General features: G+C 38.7%; 1 protein-coding gene across 1 annotated transcript; it reads right to left on the bottom strand.

Moving 5' to 3' along the window:
* Positions 1–7863: 7863 nt before the first annotated feature.
* On the bottom strand, positions 7864–10615 carry LOC105041460 (protein IQ-domain 26). Its single transcript, XM_019849097.3, has 3 exons — positions 10037–10615; positions 9287–9493; positions 7864–9198 (listed from the first exon to the last, which is right to left on the bottom strand). The coding sequence occupies exons 1-3, from the start codon at positions 10451–10453 to the stop codon at positions 8488–8490; spliced, it is 1335 nt and encodes a 444-aa protein (XP_019704656.1). The 5' UTR covers positions 10454–10615; the 3' UTR covers positions 7864–8487.
* Between the last annotated feature and the right edge of the window lie 8451 nt (positions 10616–19066).

The raw sequence follows: 19066 nt of genomic DNA, 5'->3' as shown, positions 1-19066 counted from the left end.
TAACATAAAAGAAATGTTTTGATAGTCTAGTCCTCTCCACGATCGGTGACAATTTGCTGTTCAGATTACATGATCTTATGCAGAGAAGGGCGCCCCTGGTAAAGCATGGAAGGAATATTTTGAATCTTTTCTCCAACTTAGCAAACTTGTTAATTTGTTTTGTTCGATACAGTCAAATATTAGTACAAACAAATAATAGTTCGACAATAGTGGGATACACCATATAAATTTGTATTAGAAATCTTAGATGTAGCCCTATCTTTTGCATATCGAACCGCAACCAACCTTACAAAATGGTCTCAACCTTCAGCTTGTCTGAGAGAAATTTTTTTCAAAATTTCAAAATCTCGATAGTATTAAACTCTTTACAACTCATTTGGTTGATAAAAAGTGGAATGAGAAAATGATAATTCTTAAAAAATAGAAAGAGATCTTTTGTTTAGATAGAATTTTAAGAAAAAAGAGAGTGGAAAAAGCTTTTCTCATGAAAAGTTACTTTCCACATTTCATAAAAAGTAAAAATCCATGAAAAAAATGGATTTTGGTACTTCTCATGAGATAAAAAGTGGTAATACTTTTTTTTTCCTAAAATATCCTTTTAAGATTTATGATTAAGATTTTATAAAATATGATAATTAAGATGAAATACTGAATAGTGATATAATATTAAATTAATATTATCTTAATATTTATAAAATATAATATTAATAAATTTATTAGATTAAAATATAAATATAATATTAATATATTAGTATTATATTATTATAATAAATTATTATGATCTAATATTATATTATAATATATTAATATTATATTTATATTTATATAAATATAATATAAATATTTATATAAAATTTAAGAATAAAAATATATAATTAATATCTATCAAGGGTATAATAGATATTTTACATAAATCTTCTATAAAAATGAGTGCTTAACCAAACATAAACTATTCTACAATAAATTATTTTCTTATCGTCAACTAAACATACCAAAATTCTATTTTTAGGTTCTGAAAAATTATTTTCTGAGAAGAAAAATTCTTCCTACGAACCAAATGAGTCCTTTTGATTATTGAATTAATTAAGCTCCAAAAGCATCTAAATTTTTTGATATAGTATTAATTTAGTGCACCAAGTTTGAAATATTGATTAGATGGTTGATGATGATGGGCGCGAAAAATTGCAAGCCACGTTGGGCGAGTTTAGAAAAGGAAAACATTATTAGTCAATATTATCCCTTCGGACAGTGCCGGATTTATTTGAGTACATTAGTCAACATTTTCCTTGGTTCACCTACCAGTGCGGGTTTGACCAAAAATAAAAGACTACCAGCGCGGGAAAATTATATTTCGTAGCATTTCCGCTATAGTTTTCTTTCCCATCTTTCCGGTTTTGAGTCTTTTGACCGCAGTAATGGGGTTAGCTGAAGCAAGTAATGTCCGTGGCCCAACGTATAACCTGATTTCCGAAATCCAACTACTACGATAATTAATGAGACAGGCCGAAGGACATCAATAAATATGTAAACACCCAAAATCTGGAACTGGAAGGCATCCGAGTTTCTTTCACGAAATAATCACAACAGATTCTGATATGAAAGTGACCAAGCCACGGTCGGATCTGACGGTCTGGCCATGCTTTAAAATTTGAGGCAAATGGATAATTTTTCACGTTGTTGCAACCTGCAGGCTCGGGTTTTAGTTGGATAACTAACTTATTAATAAATGATTGATTAAGACTGCTTTTGCAATGTACAACACCAGCAGATCTGGTAACCGGGCTGGTGATCCTGCTGCTATCTTCCCGTTTTCATAAAACAAATAGCATGTCTATTATGATCTATTAGGTTGTTTTATGCATCCATCATGAAGTCATGAAAATTATCGATGCCTGATTTCACAGACTAGAGATGGATTCTTCTATTGGTACGTGAGGATAAATATATGACCATTCACGAAGCCGGTGGGGGAACAAAAAAATCAGGCTATTGTTTGTTCATCTAGTAAGCAAATTGGGCACCTTAATCAGCTATTGTTTTCCAATTACATGGTAGAAGGTTTTTTTGTGGAAAAGAAAAAAAGAGTTCTTAAATAGTGATGCGAGTAGAAAAAGAATCTCCACATCAGATAAATTGGTATCTGTAGTTACAAAGTCATAATTTATCCTCTTGTTTGGTATGAATGATATGGATTGATAGAAGGATGGATAAGTGAGAGGATATAGATGTATCTTCTATCCATTCTCTTATATATTTGATAAAATATGGAAGGATAGATATGAATGATTCTCTCATATAGTATAAGAGGAATAAAACGAAGGATAGATAATATTTATAGACATTTTTACTAAACTATCATTTGATAAAAAATATTAGTATTATTATTAATTTATAACAATTATTTATACTCATAAAGTACATAATATATAAATTATGATCTTTATAATTTTATAAATATTTAATTTAATTTAATAAATAAATTATTTATATGTGAATATATTTATTTATACATTAATTATATAAATAAATAATTAATTTATAATTTAACTTAAATAGTTAATTAATTTTTTATAAATAGTTAACTAAAAATAGTAAATTTTAATAAAAATTAGAAGATAATTTTAATTATTTACTTATAATTATGAAAATTATACGATGAAATTAAAAATAGCATAAGATAAATTGTATAGATAAAATAAAAAAGTGAAAAAATGCTAGGATTTTGTCAAAAAATTAATAAAGAGTAATTTTTTCAATGTAAATCCATCTCTCACATACTCCATCTATCTTTTTTTATATTTGTCTAATTTGAAAAGATGCAAAATAGCAGATCTGGATGGATAGACAGTCCCTTTCTTTCATCCATCATCTTTAAAATTTTTTGAACTAAACAATGGGTGGAGGCTGTCTATCCTTCCAGTCTCATCCATCATTCTTCTCATGACTCTAATTAAACATAGGATTAGGGATGTAAGTTTTCATCAAAAAAATAATAATAATAATTTAGTGATGCAAGTGACTGCCTATCTTGATGCTATTTGTTTGTTTTCAAGAATGGATCAAAATCCTTTCACTGTAAAAGAAAGGGTCAATCAAAACCTTTAGCTTCAAGTCAATGCTACGATTTTAAATTATGACGGCTTGCAAGCTTTGCTGCCATTGATGGTAAGCAGATTTCCAGCGTTTTCTTTTTTTTTTTTTTCTTGTTTGTTCCGCCCTCTCTTTTGGCTGTTATTGGCGGTGAGCATGTGGAAGTTCTTTTATCAAGTCATGATCAAATCTCATAGGATCCATCTTTCATGTATAGATTTCTCTAGGAATTTTATAGAATTTCTGCCAATTATCCATATGACAAACATATTTGTAAAGTGCTGTCAGCTAATTCTTATCAAAGTACTTCATTTCTTTACCCCCCAAAAAAAAATGTGCTTCATTTTTCTTTCAATGGGTATGGAAATTAAAGGTTCCCATGAGAGTAAGAACTTTTTGGAGGAAGTTGGTTTCGTTGAAGCTTCCTTGTAAATCAACCCTTATTCGATATGGTGAGTTAAGGAAGGATTTGCAAAATTGTGATATCTATTCAAACCGGTTAGAAGATTGCGATCATGCTATAATCTCCTGTTCCTATGCTAAGCTATGTTGGACAAGGCTGAATGTCCACACCTTTATTCCTACATCTTTGCCATACCGATGGAGATTTTATGCCATGTCAACGAAGAAGAAAGGAATCAAGGCTGTCATGGTCTATACAGCATCATGGCTTATCCCCCATACTCTCTGGCATTTGAAACACGTACTTCCACCCACACCATGAAACGGGAACTTGACATGACCAACGGAATTTTAAAATGCCAAAAAGCTAGCAACAATATTACTGGCTGCTAAACACGTCCAAGTCCCCTTACCTAGCATTTAGACATCATCTGATGACTTAGGTAATCATGTATTTAATCTTTTGTTTTTATATAAACTCTGGATCGCGCTAATTCTGCTTCCACTCGTCTTGCTGTCCTCTTTTATTAAAACAAACACGTGTCCTTAGCCCACTCCTCTGACGCGGGATCGCACTCAACTCCTCACAGGTGAGGAAAAGATTAAAAAAAAAAAAAAAATAGAGAGCAGGTACGAAGAAAACGATCATAAATTGATGTCGAATCCTCATCTCACCTAAACCACCTACGCTGTAAAATAATAATTCGATGTAAAAACGAGCACAGGCTTGGGAAATTTCACTCATGTCAGGTAGATTAGATCATGCTTCAATTCTGGAAAGTTTCCTACGTACGACGTCAGAAATTCGAATCTCTGTACAATCCGTACCGTATAATTCAAGGATGCACGGATCGGTCGGCTCCGTGTTTCCCGTCCGTACTCCCATTTTTTGAAATTTGAAATAGATGAAGACTGATCCAATCTTTTTTTTTTTTTTTGGTAAGAACGACTGTTCCAATCTTTGCCATCCAAAGCATATCTTGAAAGAAACGGAGGGGTTAGCGGTCAGGTGGAAGTGGGGACAAAAAGAGTGGGGAGAGCATGAAATAATGCCAGTGACGAAGGGGAAGGATCAGAAGAGAAGAGGATGGGAAGATTAAGAAAAAAAATATTAAAAAATCAACATTTAGTATTTTATCAAAATTATGTATAAAACTTAATCTTTTTATTATTTATAAATTAATTCAACAAATATTTATTTAAGTTCCAATGAATATTGGTGGTCACACATTTGTTTAAGCATTTGTGCATGATCAATATAGTTTAGGAAAAATTTTATTCTTAAATCTTTCCTCTCTCATCATCATCTAGAGTAACTCTAAAGCTCAATGAGAAAGCCCCCTCTGCCCTCTCATTTGAACTTACTTTGGATATCTAGTTAATAACTTCAGCAAAGTAAGGAGTTTGAAGTTAAATTAACAAAAAGAAGGAAAAAAAAAGCTCAATAGCCCATTCAACCTTCTTCTTTTTCATGTCCGACCTTAGGTTTGAAAGTCTTTAATGACCCGTTTGTTCCTTAATTCCCTTTTTAGCTCCACGAAGTAACCTGCCCCTAGACTCAAATAACTAATACTAGACTATCAGCATTAGTCTCATCTTCATAAAGCCCAAATATATATGCTCAATAGCTCTCCATGCACCTCAGCTCTATGCATTTTATTTTCTCTATCAGAAGTACGACACTAGAATTCGGTGCAATAACCTCCACGATCTCCATGAGTTCTTCCATTGTTTGCTCTACTCAGTTGATAGATAACGAATCTAGTGTTTCACTGCCAAGTCTAAGACCACCTCCACATAGCACACTCATTGGCATTAATAATGTGAGTACATAGTATGAGGAAACACATCACTTAACAATGCTAGGATGATTACCATGCTAGTAGTATAGGAATGGGAGATCACCAATAAAAAGGATGACAATAGCACATAAAGACCTATATAGGGTTGTCCATCCAAAGGATAGGAATGGAGGATACATGGCAATGGCATCTTGGTAGATAATGCCAAGTATGTCAAGGGAATCTTTGAGGTGCCGCGTGCTACAAAAAGTTTTATATTCACATCCCTCATTACCAAATCTCGATGAGGAGTGAGGCACTTGGAGTAATAGCTGATATCATGGGTAAAACTCTTGCCTTGGTCACCAGAGAAAGTAATAGTTAATACCATGACCATCCAACTCCCTGCCATTTATTTGCAGCGCTCGAAACCTCTCCACCTAATTTTCTTGCTTCTCCATCTTGGATCTTACCTCCTCCTCATGGCTCTCCTTCAAATCCCCCAACCTCATCCTCATAATCCTCTTTTTGGAAGAAAAAAGAAAAGGAAAGAAGTTCATTTTAGTGTATATAGATCTCTGGATTAGAGTTAGCAGGAATAGAATAGTCATTTATAACATCTGATAATTTCATTTAGAACTACGTCCACTGAAATGATGGAAGGTTAATAGAAAATTTTTTTACAATCTGTTAGATAATTTTTTAGATTGATTTATAAATAGTGATAAGATAATATTGTATACGTATAATTTATATAATGTATGAAACGTGATTTAACAAAAAAAAATTTTGAGAAAATTAAGAAATGAGGTTCGCGGGGGTGGGGGAAGGATGGGGCATGCATTTCAAAATTGCCCGGGGCGCTTCGGATAGGGAGGCGAGGAAGTGGTGATGCAGGCATCGGGCCTGATTAGACTGCGGAGGAGTGCGAGACTGAAAAGAGAGTAAGAAAAATAAAAGTACAAGGGGGAATTTTAATCATTGCACATTCTCCCAAATCCTCCGATCAATCAAATCAAGCCTAATCATTACTGAAAAGAAATTTAAAAGAGAAAGAGTGGCATGAAATATCACATCACCTACTGCTCTACTACTATCCTCTACGGCTCTGGTCTTCCTCCCACGTGATCACAGTCTAAAATTACAAAATAGTAACTACCGAACCTTCCCAAGAAGGTGGCAAAATATAGTTCATGCTGCAGCTCGAATACTCCTCTCGTTCTGTGTGATACCATGCTTTCAAAACAAATATAAACAGTTTTATATACCCCAAAAAATAATTTAAAAAAAAAAGCCCAATACAAACAGTCCAACTGTTCCTAGCATTTGTAATGCGGGGATCAGGCCTAGGTGGGCCAGTTCCTTGGAACTGGCTTGGCAGCAAGGAAATACGTTTTGGCTCTTTTTCTTTTTTTCTTTTTTTTTTTTTGGGTAGAATGCTCTTTTTCCGTTTGAGAACAAAAATTTTCAGTTGAATTCTTGTATTGTGTGGTGCATGGTTATGTTCTTCACTCAAGCAAAGTTGACAAAATGGGAATTGATGAATACCAAGAGAGGGCTGGGATTAGGTTTTGAAGGATTTATGTATTTTTTTTTTTAATCAAAAAAGAATTTATGTATTTCCAATAGAACGAAAGTGAGGCTCTTTTCAACTATATAGTTGGAATGAGAGTTGTTACCGGCATCTAAAAATTCTAAGATCTCGATTTTAATCCAATCTATTTTATCGGCTCTTATACTTTACTTATATTTGAAGTGGTGCCGATCTTAGACTTAATGTATATTGATGACGCATTTTGTAATAGCCCTCACAGAATATTTTAAGCTGTTTTCAATATTCTCGTAATTAATGAATAATAATTTGGACTTCATGGGCGAAATAACTACCCACGACTATTTTTGATGGATGCAACAGTAAGCAATAATGGGTATGATAATTATCCATGATTATAGCCCACTTAAATAATAATTGCACCCCTGATATTAGGGAGAATGACTGACGTATCCCCCCTCTATATATAAGGAGGTAGGTGAAACTTTCAGATAACTAAATTTTTGATGGAAACATATAACTTCTCTCTCATTATCTCTCCCTCTTTTTCTCAAGATACTGTTCCAAAACTCTTGTTTATTTAAGCATCAAAAAATCTTCCATTGAAAAATCTTCAACAGATGGAGTTGAAGATATCAACCTTCTCGACCTTTCTCCAATCACTAAAATCATCTCAAATCTGATTAGATGCTCGGCTTGTTACCGACTATCGGAGTTAGCGGCAACAGGAGTCATTCATTTTTATTTCTATTCTACAGTCGAACTCTTTTCAACCAAATATATCCCTAGCATCCATCTATGAAAAAAAAAATTATGTGGTTAGGATATATATGATTTATAGTACTTTTGGGTGACACTACACAAGCAGCACCTCTAAATTACACCCGTTCCTAGTCTCATGCCAGATAACTTGGCATTCCTTGATGAACATTGCAGGAACAAAACTAGTGCTTGCATTGTTATTAATCTTGATCGCAAATTTACCATCAAAACATGAAATACTAGACAGATCAAATTCCATGCGCACACGTGGCCGCACAAATTACCAATCTTAAACATGCAAGGACAAACAAGCTGTCATTGCCATGCAGGGCAATAAACTAATCCAAGGAGCATTGGACCTACACTGCTTTCGAGCACCCGTCAGGCGTCCACCCGCCCTCACCAATGCAGGCGAAAACGTGCGGAGCACTTAGCTCACCATCCGGTGTAGCTACAGCTGATTGTGTCCAACCATCTCTACTCAAAAAAAGATTTGGGTGCAGCCATCCATTCCAAGCACGCGCATGCTCAATTCTAAACCATCCGATCGACGGGACCTTGCTTAGCTTTTGGGTAATGAAGCCGGTCTAACAACGGAACAATTACTGCCTTCTTTTGCGTTTCAAAAATGTAACCCCAGCAAAACCTCGTAAAAAGGTAGCACAAAATACGGGCTCCTGCTACTACCATCCCTCTGCCAATGATAAGACATTAACATTTTTTAAATCAAAGTCCAGCATGAAACAAAGGAAACTTAAAATTGGATCGATTCTAAGAATTTACACCAAACTGCTCCGTGACTTCTCTTCCAATGTTGTTGCAACAAGAGGAAACGAAAAGAGAGAGATGATACGAAGAAGAAGCCTTCACTCTCTTACTCTAAAGTTCGAACTCCACGGATTACCAGTTCCTCTGCAAGTAGGACTCCCCCTCTGCTTCCCAACTTAAGCCTGAAGACCTATCAATCCGGCCCACAACGGTACTCCTGAAGTTGAAAGCCTCTTGAACATGAGTGCAAGACTTCCGCATTCCAACCGCGCTAAGACTGGCTCTGGAACCCACCACTAGTTCACTCAAGGGGAGCCTCTTTCTCGTCCCGGCCGGCTCTGGCCTCTGCCTTGGTGCGCTCTGCGACCGGACTTTTGCCTCGAAGGATTGAGTGTTTGCCATATAACTTGGGCAAATGGGAGCGTTTAGAGACCGGCGTAAAACCCCGTCAGCCCCGCTCAAACTCTTGGCCGGAGTCACTGCCATGTTACCCATGTAACTCGTGTAGCGGGGGGTGCTCCGTGCCGTGGTAGAGAACCGGCATTTCTCGCCGGCGAGGCACCAGTCGCAGTCCTGGAAGTTCCGGCTGTCAGGAATGGAGATCCGGACCGGAATCTGGCTTGGGAGAGGGGAGGAGATTGACTGGGGGGCCAGGTCGTCGGCCAGGTCTGAAACGGAAAGGCTGGTCCGGCGGGAAGATCGCGACCTGGGGCGGCCGGTGTCGATTTCGACAATCTTTGGGCTCCGGTCGAAGCCAGTATTGGAAATGTTGTCAAGACTCGCCGATGGTCTCCGGCTGTGGACTGACACCAAGCGTTCGCTCCTTGTGTCGTCGAATCTTTCCTGTGATCGAGGAGGGAATGGGAAGGAGTCAACTGCTGCTGTCCTATGATGCCCTGTCTGGAAAAAGTTGGGCATTTTTTTAACGTACCAGAGATCTCCTGGAGCGGATTTCTTGTTGGAACCTCCGGTCATTTGGAAGAAGATTGCGAAACTTCTGAGCTCGAACGGTGGCCTGAGCTCTGACGAGAGCTTGCATTCTCTGAAAGGTTGCCGCTGCTTGCTTGCGAACTAAATAGCCTCTAACTAAGGCCTGCAACTTAACAAGTGCTTTGAGAGCCCGAAGAGCTTTCTTTGCCTGCAGACACCATTTAATCTTATGATGCTGAACAAAAGAACAAGGTTTATGACTTGCCAAACAGGAGATGCAGAACAAGAGGAAATGGTCATTAAGTAGACCAACTTTAAGTCCATTCAGAAATGGGTGACAAGAGTGAACTAGATTAAGAACAGAACGAATTAATAAATAGTAAGGGACTGAAATACCCCAGAGCGATCATCGGGAATTGATGAGGACCAATTATAAATCAAATAAGAAGCAATAAAAATGCATGATTCGCTCTTCGAACATCCAGAAACTGGAAAGAATAGCTAAGACTAGAGGTTGAGGTTTAAATGAACAGTGAAGGACACCGAAAAATATTGATTCTTGAAGTAAAATGTGTGTTCAACCAAAAAAGGTGAATGTAATAACTGGAAATAAAATGGCAACAAGAAAGAAGGGAAAGTATCAAATTCACTGAGCAATCAATCATGTGAGTTAAAATTTCATAAGCACCTGGAACCAGATTAAATCTAAGAATAGTAGGACTTAATACAACAGGCTTCTAATTATCGTTACCAAATAGCCCCTGAAAGCAGTCTGGATCTTCACTGCCGCCCGCCGCTCGTGGACTCCAATCATGGTGCCTCTCCCCTGGCTTGTGAGCTTAACCACCGCGACTGCTGCCTGTGCTGCTGCCACGGCGGCATCAGCGGCTACGGCCGTGGCCGCCGCCACTGCAATGGCATGCTTGTTCTGGTCCTTCTCCCTCTCAGCATAGATTGAACTCAACCATGCCGTGTCTGTGTCCGCTGACACCGCTGTAGAAGGATTTTGGCCCACAAGCACTTCACCAAGGTCGCTGGCCGACTTCCCAAAGCTCCACCGTTTCTTCTCCCTCCTCACTTGAGCCCCACAACTGGTGTAGTCCTTCGGCTCCTTTATCTCCTTCTTCCCGCCCAGCAGGCTCCTCAGCCACCGTGTAGCCCAACCCATTTCCCGGCCGCCGGAACCTAACGAATTCCGCCGGAAAGGAGAGGAGAAGAGCTAGAAATGGGGAACTAGCTTGGAGGTCCTACAGAGAGAAGTGGGAAAGGGGGCGTGAATCAAATGGCTACAAAACATAAAAAAACTAAGCAGAAGTAATCTCTTTCCCGGTTGCGGGATAGGGCTGAAAAAACTCAAAAAGAGGAGATACGGTTATAAACACTTTCAAATGAGAAAAGGAAAATAGTAATGGAGAATGGAAAGGATGGATAGATGAGAACTTTGAACCAAAAACCTGTCAGCCCCTCGTGATGAACTGCATTACAAGACGAGAAGATGTCCCCGAAAGAAACAGAGGAAATTCCTTCCCACCCGGAGCCCATTCGACTAATAGAACTTGCAAACAAAACCAGCCATTAAAAAACAAAACGGGAGCGGGGGGGAGATGAGCGAGGGAAAGAGATTGGTGGACGGGATAACTGAGCCAGTCTCAGAAAAATGAAAAAAGGGAAAGAAAGTCGAAGGAGGTATTGGCCTTTTCTTTCTTGCATAGACATATAGCTAACTTGGAAGTTCAAAAAGGCGGAGGAGGAAATAGCTCATGTTTCCAAATATTCTCCACCTCTCCAATAATTCAGCAGAAGAGACAGTGGGGGGAAGAAAAGAATGAAGAACGCTTTCTTAAATGCGGAGAAAGAATAGATTTTTCTTCCTCCCCTATCTAACTTGCGAAGAAAAGCTGTGGAGTCAGTTCCTTTTTCCCAGTACTAAATTACGTACAGCAAAAAACACACCGCCGCACAAAGAAAAAGAAAGAAAGACGCCTTGACATTGGTTGTATTCTTCCCTTCTCTGAGCCAAGCTCCGGAAAAGGTCGATGACGGACAATAAAAGAAAAACCCGATCTCAGAAATTGAACAAGCTTGGGTTTTTATTAAACGGACAACGTCGCTAAACCAAATCCAAAATGGAAAACAGAGCCAATCGTGCACTCCACCTCTCGCTTTCTCACCTCTCTCTAAAGCATTCTGTCTTCCCTTGTCTGCTGACAATCTCGTGAAGCGCCCTTGCATTCTATTGACCGTAAATTCCTCACCCCCCCCCCCCCCCGCCGCCTCGCTTGCTCCCTTGCTCCCTCCCTCCATCCATTCCTATTCTCTGCTACACCATCCAGCTTTTCCGCTCTGAAAGAGCTGCCCTAAAAAGGCCGACATCATACAACAGAGAAAAAAGTGGAGGACCGAGTACTCTCGCGTCCGCAGAGATCTCATGTATACGTCATCAAAAAGACACAGAAATGGCTCTACATCTCTTGCCATTGTGGGCGTCACCTCTCTCTTCTGTCCCAAGTGCGACCATCGAACTTGGAAGAAGGAAATACACAAAAAACAAGCATGGATTCTGACCCAGAAAAACAAACCTTACTCTTTTTCTCCACTCCACTCCGCAGTTCTCTCCCTGTATCAAGCCTGTGGGAGGCTTGTGATTTGGTGAAAGAGGCTATGCTACGAGGAGGAAGGGAAGGATTTTTGTATGGTTTTACGACGAGAGAATGGAGAATGGTCGCTCCTTTTGGTGCTACCTTCTCCCAGCTTCCGAAATGAATCGGTATGGCTTTGGACGGAAAGGAGTGGGAATTTGAAAAGGGAATCTCATTACTCCCTTTCCTCTGCTTTTATTTTTATTTCGTGGGAAATGGATGGAAAGTTTTAAATTCTTTTCGTGGACAACGCGAGACAACGTTTCCTTGTCCACAAATGGTAACCGAGGCCCATTCGTTAGGGCGGGGCGAAAGTTCCCTTTTCGGGCTTTCGACAAAGGAACGTCTCGGTCCCCTGCGCGTTCCACATGTCCCTTGTACATTTCTTATGGTCAAGACCCGGAAAGGCCCTGGACTTTCTTTATATCTGTGGAACGACAACGGGCGGAATCGGGATGAAGCGGAGGGGTATTTTGGTATTTTTGCGAGTGTCTCGTCCCTCTTGCGGCAAAATCCAAACCGCTTCTCATGTATATCTTTCGATGTGCACCAAATAACCAAAACGGGACGACCGTACATAATGTGGTTAGGTTGCGTAATTTTCTCCTAGGAGTCATATGGTTTGCGAAAATTGAAGGGAGAAAAGTGTAATTCCAATGCAGCAGAAGAAATCTCTATTGGTTGGTTGGAGTTTTCAAACGAGGATAATTAGAAAAAGATATTTTTATAAAAATATAATTTTCATATTTTATGAGAAAAAATTTGTAGAAGAGATGAATTTTTGGATTTCCTATAAAATGGGAGTTGGAGTCCTTTTTTATCCAAAATATCTTTTTTATATTATCTTTTATATTGGATTAATATAAATATTAATATAATAATATTTTATTTTTATCTAATATAAAATATAATAAAAATATTACTAATTTTAATATTAATATTCGTATCAACATAAAATTTATAATATTTACATTATGTAAATATAAATATTATTTTAATGTTTATGTTATTGTAATGTGTTGCTGCTCGATTTGATCGAGGTCGGAGAAAAGACGGTTAAGCCTCGTGCAGGAATGTTAGTGCTAGAGTAATCTATAAAAGAAGTCCAAATCAAAAATTTTCACTCCAGCGAAGATCCTCTGACACTTAAGTCAGACTCAAAGAATATTAGGAGCAGCAACGAGTTCTTTGAAAGAGATTGATTGGCTTATCTTGATTCTCGGAGCTTTGGTTGCTTATATAGAAGATTGTCAAATAGCTGGTCAAACAGATGTATAATCGTGCGATTCCGAGATTGCAGGATCATTGCACATGCCATTGTGGGCGAGATAATCCAGTCCTTTAATTGCTCTTGTGGAGTGAGAAGGCTGTTACTGACAATATATTAAGTGAAAGATTTGAATATCCTCGTTGAAGATCTTCGAAGATCGTGCCTAACCTTTTGATCTTCTTGAGTTAGATGAGTGGTGTCACCTCATGGTACATAAGGGTCCCACCTATTAATTGCATAGGCTATCAATCAGGAGCCAAGTATGGAGAGATTTTAGCCTTCATATGCTCCCATATGGGGATATTTATTAGTTTTGATCTTTTCTATATGATATGAATAGTTGCCATGATATGAAGATGGCTAAGTATAGAATACCTCAGCTTAGTATGGAAATGATCAAATATACCTCAGCTCAGCATAAATGAGGCTCAAGATAGCTCTTCTCAGTATAAATGAGGCTCAAGATAACTCATCTCATATCAAAATAGCTCATTTCAGCATAAATAGCTCTTCTTAGCACATAGCTTAGGATAGCTTAGCTCATATCAGCATAGATAGCTCTTCTCAGTATGTAGCTCAGGATAGTTCAGCTCATATCAGGATAGCTCATCTCAACATAGATAGCTCTTCTCAGCAAACATATGGCTCGGCATGCCTGTTCACAGCAAGTATATGGCTCGACATGCCTCCAAATCTACGTTTCGGATATGAATCTGAGGTATCTGTGATACCACCATAATACTACCTACCTACTCTTGAGTCTAAGAATCAAGCGAAAAAAGTACTACTAAAATGATGCCTCAGGCCTAGGGACGTCCTTTCACACATCCCATTAAGGCATTTGTTCTTTATTTAATACGGACGGTAGAAGCAACTAAAGAAAAGCTTGAATTTTGAGCCGATCTAAGACCTTTTGAGCTTAAGCCGATCTAAGGCCTTACGAGCGGCATGTTCGCTTTGCTCTTTATAAGAGGACATCTTGTGCTACTCTTCACATGAGCATCTTATGCTCTGCTCTTCTTCATGCGAGAGGTATTATTGTTCTGCTCATTTTCAATCGATCAAAGACTGGCTCGGATGGAAATCGATGGGCTAAGGGATCCGAAGATAACTCAATGAGCTACGGAGGTCCCATAGGTTGTCCTCCATAGGAATACGACTCAGAGAAAAACTTGAAGAGCTGATCTGGATAGAGATCGACGGGTTGGAGGATCCAGAGATAACTCGACGGATTGCGAAAGTTTCGTAGATTATCTTCCGCAAGAGTACGGTTGGAGGAAACTCGATGAGCTGGTCCGGATAGAGATCGATGGGCTGAAGGATTCGAAGATGACGGACTGCGGAGGTCCCATAAGTTGCCTCCGTAGGAGTACGGCTCGGAGAAAAACTCGATGAGCTGATCCGAATAGAGATCGATGGGCTGGAAGATCCGAAGATAACTCGACGGGCTGCAAAGGTCCTATAAATTATCCTCCGCAGGAATACGGCTCAGAAGAAAACTTGATAAGCTGGTCCAAATAAAGATCGACATGCTGGAGGGTCCGGAGATAACTCGATGGACTCCAGAGGTTCTGTAGGTTATCCTACATAGAAGTACGACTCGAAGAAAAAATTGACGAGCTGATCCGGATAGAGATCAATGGGCTTCGTCTGAGATTTGTAGTTGAACGTGCACATGAAAGATGAGAGGACTCGTCAGACCGACTTTAGCTGGATCTTTTGATTTTTCAATTAAAACAATGGGTAATTAGACTGATATTATCCTATTTTGCTTAGGTTGGTCTTTTGGTGATGTTGACCTTTTGAAGCTAGTTTTTGAAGATCGTCTCTCTGACAACATGGACTTCAAATCATCGCTGTGGCCTTGGGCCGACCTCCACTCTAGCTTAAGTGCTTGAAGACCTATTGTTCAAAAAGAACAATGCAGAATAATAAATAGGATTTAGATATCTTTTACCATGAGAGTTATTAGCTTTATTTGAGAGCTTTTGAGTTTTGCTTGACTCCTCCTGCTATTTACCTTAGTTTGAACTAAAGTTTTGCCTCAGTTTGGGCTTATTTTTTGCTTCGGATTAGCCTGATTTTGGACTCTGATCGACCTTGTTCTGGGCTTGGGTTCGTCTTGATTTTTTTTTTCTACTCATATTTGATTTCTTCTCGGATCTACATGATCTCACCTCGGATTTGTAGATTTTACCTTGGATCTTAGATTTGCATGATCTTTTCCTCAAATTGGCATGATCACCTTGGATGGGCCTTTATTTGGCTTTGGCTCAACTTTTCTTTCGAAAAATAGCTCTCTTGTAGCAGCTTGGAAGATAGCAGGAGATTGCAACAGAAGCGTGGAGTGATGGGATGAGCATTATTGCATGCCGAGTTCCATCGGAGAGGCTTTGGGCTCTTCTCTTCCCTTCCTTTTTTTTGTTGCTTCCTTGGCTTGGACATGATCTTTGGCACGGTCCTACAGCCCTACTAGCAAAAAAGAAAACAAAATACTAGATGGAAACTCAAAAACCTCTTACCAAGAGGATCCTGAGTTATAGAAACTTTCAACAGTCTTTTCTTTTATTGGATTCTGTATATTATGATATCCTTTCTTATTTAGAGTCGCGGTCTCCTTTTCTGTTTGAATCTCTCCAAAAATTCAATTTTTGGATTTGAAAATTGAAAAATTTTTGTGGTCTCACTGTTATTTGAGCGTCATGATCTCCTTTCCTATTTGAGCCAGCTTAAAAATTTTAAAAATATAAATAAAAATAATTCGAAGATCGAAGAATTTTTACATCTCCTTCCTCATTTTATTGATTTTTCTGCCTTTGTTGCAAGTAGGTAGTGGGCCCTACGCCATAGAGGTCGAGGTTGGCATGGGTGCGGGAGCAAGATGCGTCTCCTGCCATATGTCATTGTTCCGCCGCATCATTTGGATCACAGTGGTCCAGGTGTATACTCGCTGGAATGACATATTGAATTAATCTGTGCTTACCTTCGCGATCGGTGGAGGTGATGGTGCTGGTGGTGATGGCGACACGGGGGCCTCGCTACCAGCACAGGCCCCCTCGTTTCTGGAAGAAGCATCATTGGAACGTCATAAAGAAACTTTACATGGCACCATCGCATGCTCGCTTGACTTTTTGAAAAATGGGTTTGAGCCCTCCTTCATGTGGAGGGGTCAGTTGTTGCGATGTCGGTGCATGATTTTCTTCGGTACCAATGGCGGTTCAAGAGGCGACAGATCACCCCGATTATCTGGTAGTAGTTTTCTTTGGTGGCATGATACGAAAGTAGACTCTTCCTCTATCTGTTGCTGCTCGATTCGATCGAGGTCGAAGAGAAGGTGATTGAGCCTCATGCAGGGATGCTGGCACTGGATTGACCTATAAAACAAGTTCAAATCAGAGATTTTCGCTCTGACGAAGATCCTCTGACGCTCAAGTTAGACTCAGAGAACATTAGAAGTAGCAACAAGTTCTCTGAGAGAGATTGATTGACTTACCTTGGTTCTCAGGACTTTGGTTGCTTATATAGAAAATTGTCGAACAGCTGGTCAAACAGCTATATGATCGTACGACCCGAGATTACAGGACTGTTGCACATGCCATTGTAAGCAAGATAATCTAGCTTTTAATCACTTCCATGGAGTGAGGAGATCGTTACTGGCAATATATTGAGTAGAGAATTTGAATATCTTCATTGAATATCCTCGAAGATCGTGCCTGATCTTTTGGTCTTCTTGAGTTGGGTGAATGGCGTCATCTCATGATACATGAGGGTCCCATCTATTAATTACATAGGCTGTCAATCAGAAACTGAGAGTGTGAAGATATTTTAGCCTTCATATGCTCTCATATCAGGGTATTTAATATTTTTGGCCTTTTCTACATGGTGTAGATGGTTGCCATAGCATGAAGATGGTATGAAAATGGCCAAGTATATCTCAGCTCAGCATAAATGAGGCTCTGTATAGCTTCTCTCGACATAAATAAGGCTCAGGTTAGCTCATCTCAGCATAAATAGTTCTTCTCAGCACACAACTCAGGATAGCTCAACTCATATCAGCATAAATAGCTCTCCTTAGTACATAGCTCAGGATAGCTCAGCTAATATCAAGATAGCTCATCTTAGCATGGATAGTTCTTTTCAGCAAACATATGGCTCGAAATACCTCTTCACAGCAAGTATATGGCTCGCTATGCCTCCAAATCTACGTCTCGGATATGAATCCGAGGCATCCATAATACCAAAGTAACATAATATTACATCAATATAACATTTTTATTTATTTTATTATCATATTTATATTAACATATTGATATTTATATTAGTATTATACTGCTATTTATATTAGTATAATATTGATGTTAATATTATATTATGATCTTTATTAATAAATATTATATTATATTTATATCAATCTAAATATTATATTAATATTTATATAAAATTTGTTATAAAAAATATATCTTGTATCTATTAAGGATATAATAGATATTTTATACATATTTTTTCAAAAAAGTAGATGCTTAACTAAAGATAAATTATTCTATAGTAAGCCATTTTTTCATGATAAACTAAATATATCAAAACTATTTTTTTTGATATCACATTCTCAAGAATTAATTTTTCAAAAATAACATTCCCGCACACTAAAAGAGTTCCTAATGGCTGGGAAGCAAACTGGGGAGAGAAATGGAGAATGTCGTTATAGTAATTATGGATTGATGGATGATTATATTTATTTCGAGATGTCTTCGGGCGATTATACCTTGACTACCTTGGAAGGCTTTTTCGATTACGACATTGGCCCTATTTGAATTTCCCGCTAATGTGCCGAATCTTTTTAAAATGTTGAAGCGAGGACATCCTAGGTAACAGAAGATTCCTAGATGGTCGGAATCATGCGCCCCAATGACCAGAAGACCTCTCTTACACTCGCAACCCATTGCCAGAATTAAAATGTAATCAAGGGTGTTTTAGTTATTTGATCGAGGGATCGTCGTGTAATAAAATATTTTGTCTTTGCCTAAATAAAATAGAACAAATCACTGGACTAGCGGTCTCGGAAATGGGTTAAGATGATGGCAGATTGTGGCCTCGGAGCACAGCGGGGTGGAAGAAGGACCATATCATTATGGACTTGTGTGGACGTGCGAGAACTTGGACTCTGGCCCAACATGGCTCCAATTTTGCTATTATTGCCTCCAGTTGCATTATGGTGTTGGAAGAATGTGCGATGGTAAATGAACAGCATAGTCTCTTTTGAAGTGGGGGGGGGGGGGGGGGGGGGGGGAAGAAGAAAAAACAAGAGAACATGATAGCGTTTAACTTGCTTTTCATATCACAACATTGTTGCTCTAGTATTTTGAGTGACTATGTTTGCATCTTGTGTCGTCTCATAGGGCCAACAAAATCATGCATAGGTTGGACCTATTGAGAAGTTCGGAGGTTGTTTTCTTTTTTCTTTTCCTGGGAAACGGGAGGCAAATTGCTACCTCGATGTTATTAAAATAAAAGAATGTACAACGAAGAAGAATAAAGTAGGAAAAGTAAGGTGTCGCTCTGCTCTTCAGACGTGGATTAAAAGGAAAGTTTCTGAGTGCCCAATAGCATAACAATCAGAATCAAAGGAGAAAAGGAACAGCTGCACGCTGTGGGAAGGGAGCTTCACTGTGAACGAGATCGTCCCCTTGCTCAAGAATTAGCGAGAAACAAGCAAGAAGCCTCGAGCAGAGCAATGAAAAGGTGAGAGTATACACCTGCAGTCCGGAGAGGATACACAGCTGGTCGCTCCGAGCTTGTGATACTTAGGTGCTGAAAGGATTACACCTGCAGGGGCGGCTCAACACATTTGAAGATTTAAAATTAAATATTAAAA

Source organism: Elaeis guineensis, chromosome 3, assembly GCF_000442705.2.
Source record: "Elaeis guineensis isolate ETL-2024a chromosome 3, EG11, whole genome shotgun sequence".
Classification (NCBI taxonomy): domain Eukaryota; kingdom Viridiplantae; phylum Streptophyta; class Magnoliopsida; order Arecales; family Arecaceae; genus Elaeis; species Elaeis guineensis.
Note: the sequence above shows the minus strand (reverse complement) of the source record. Positions and strands in the feature narration are given on the sequence as shown.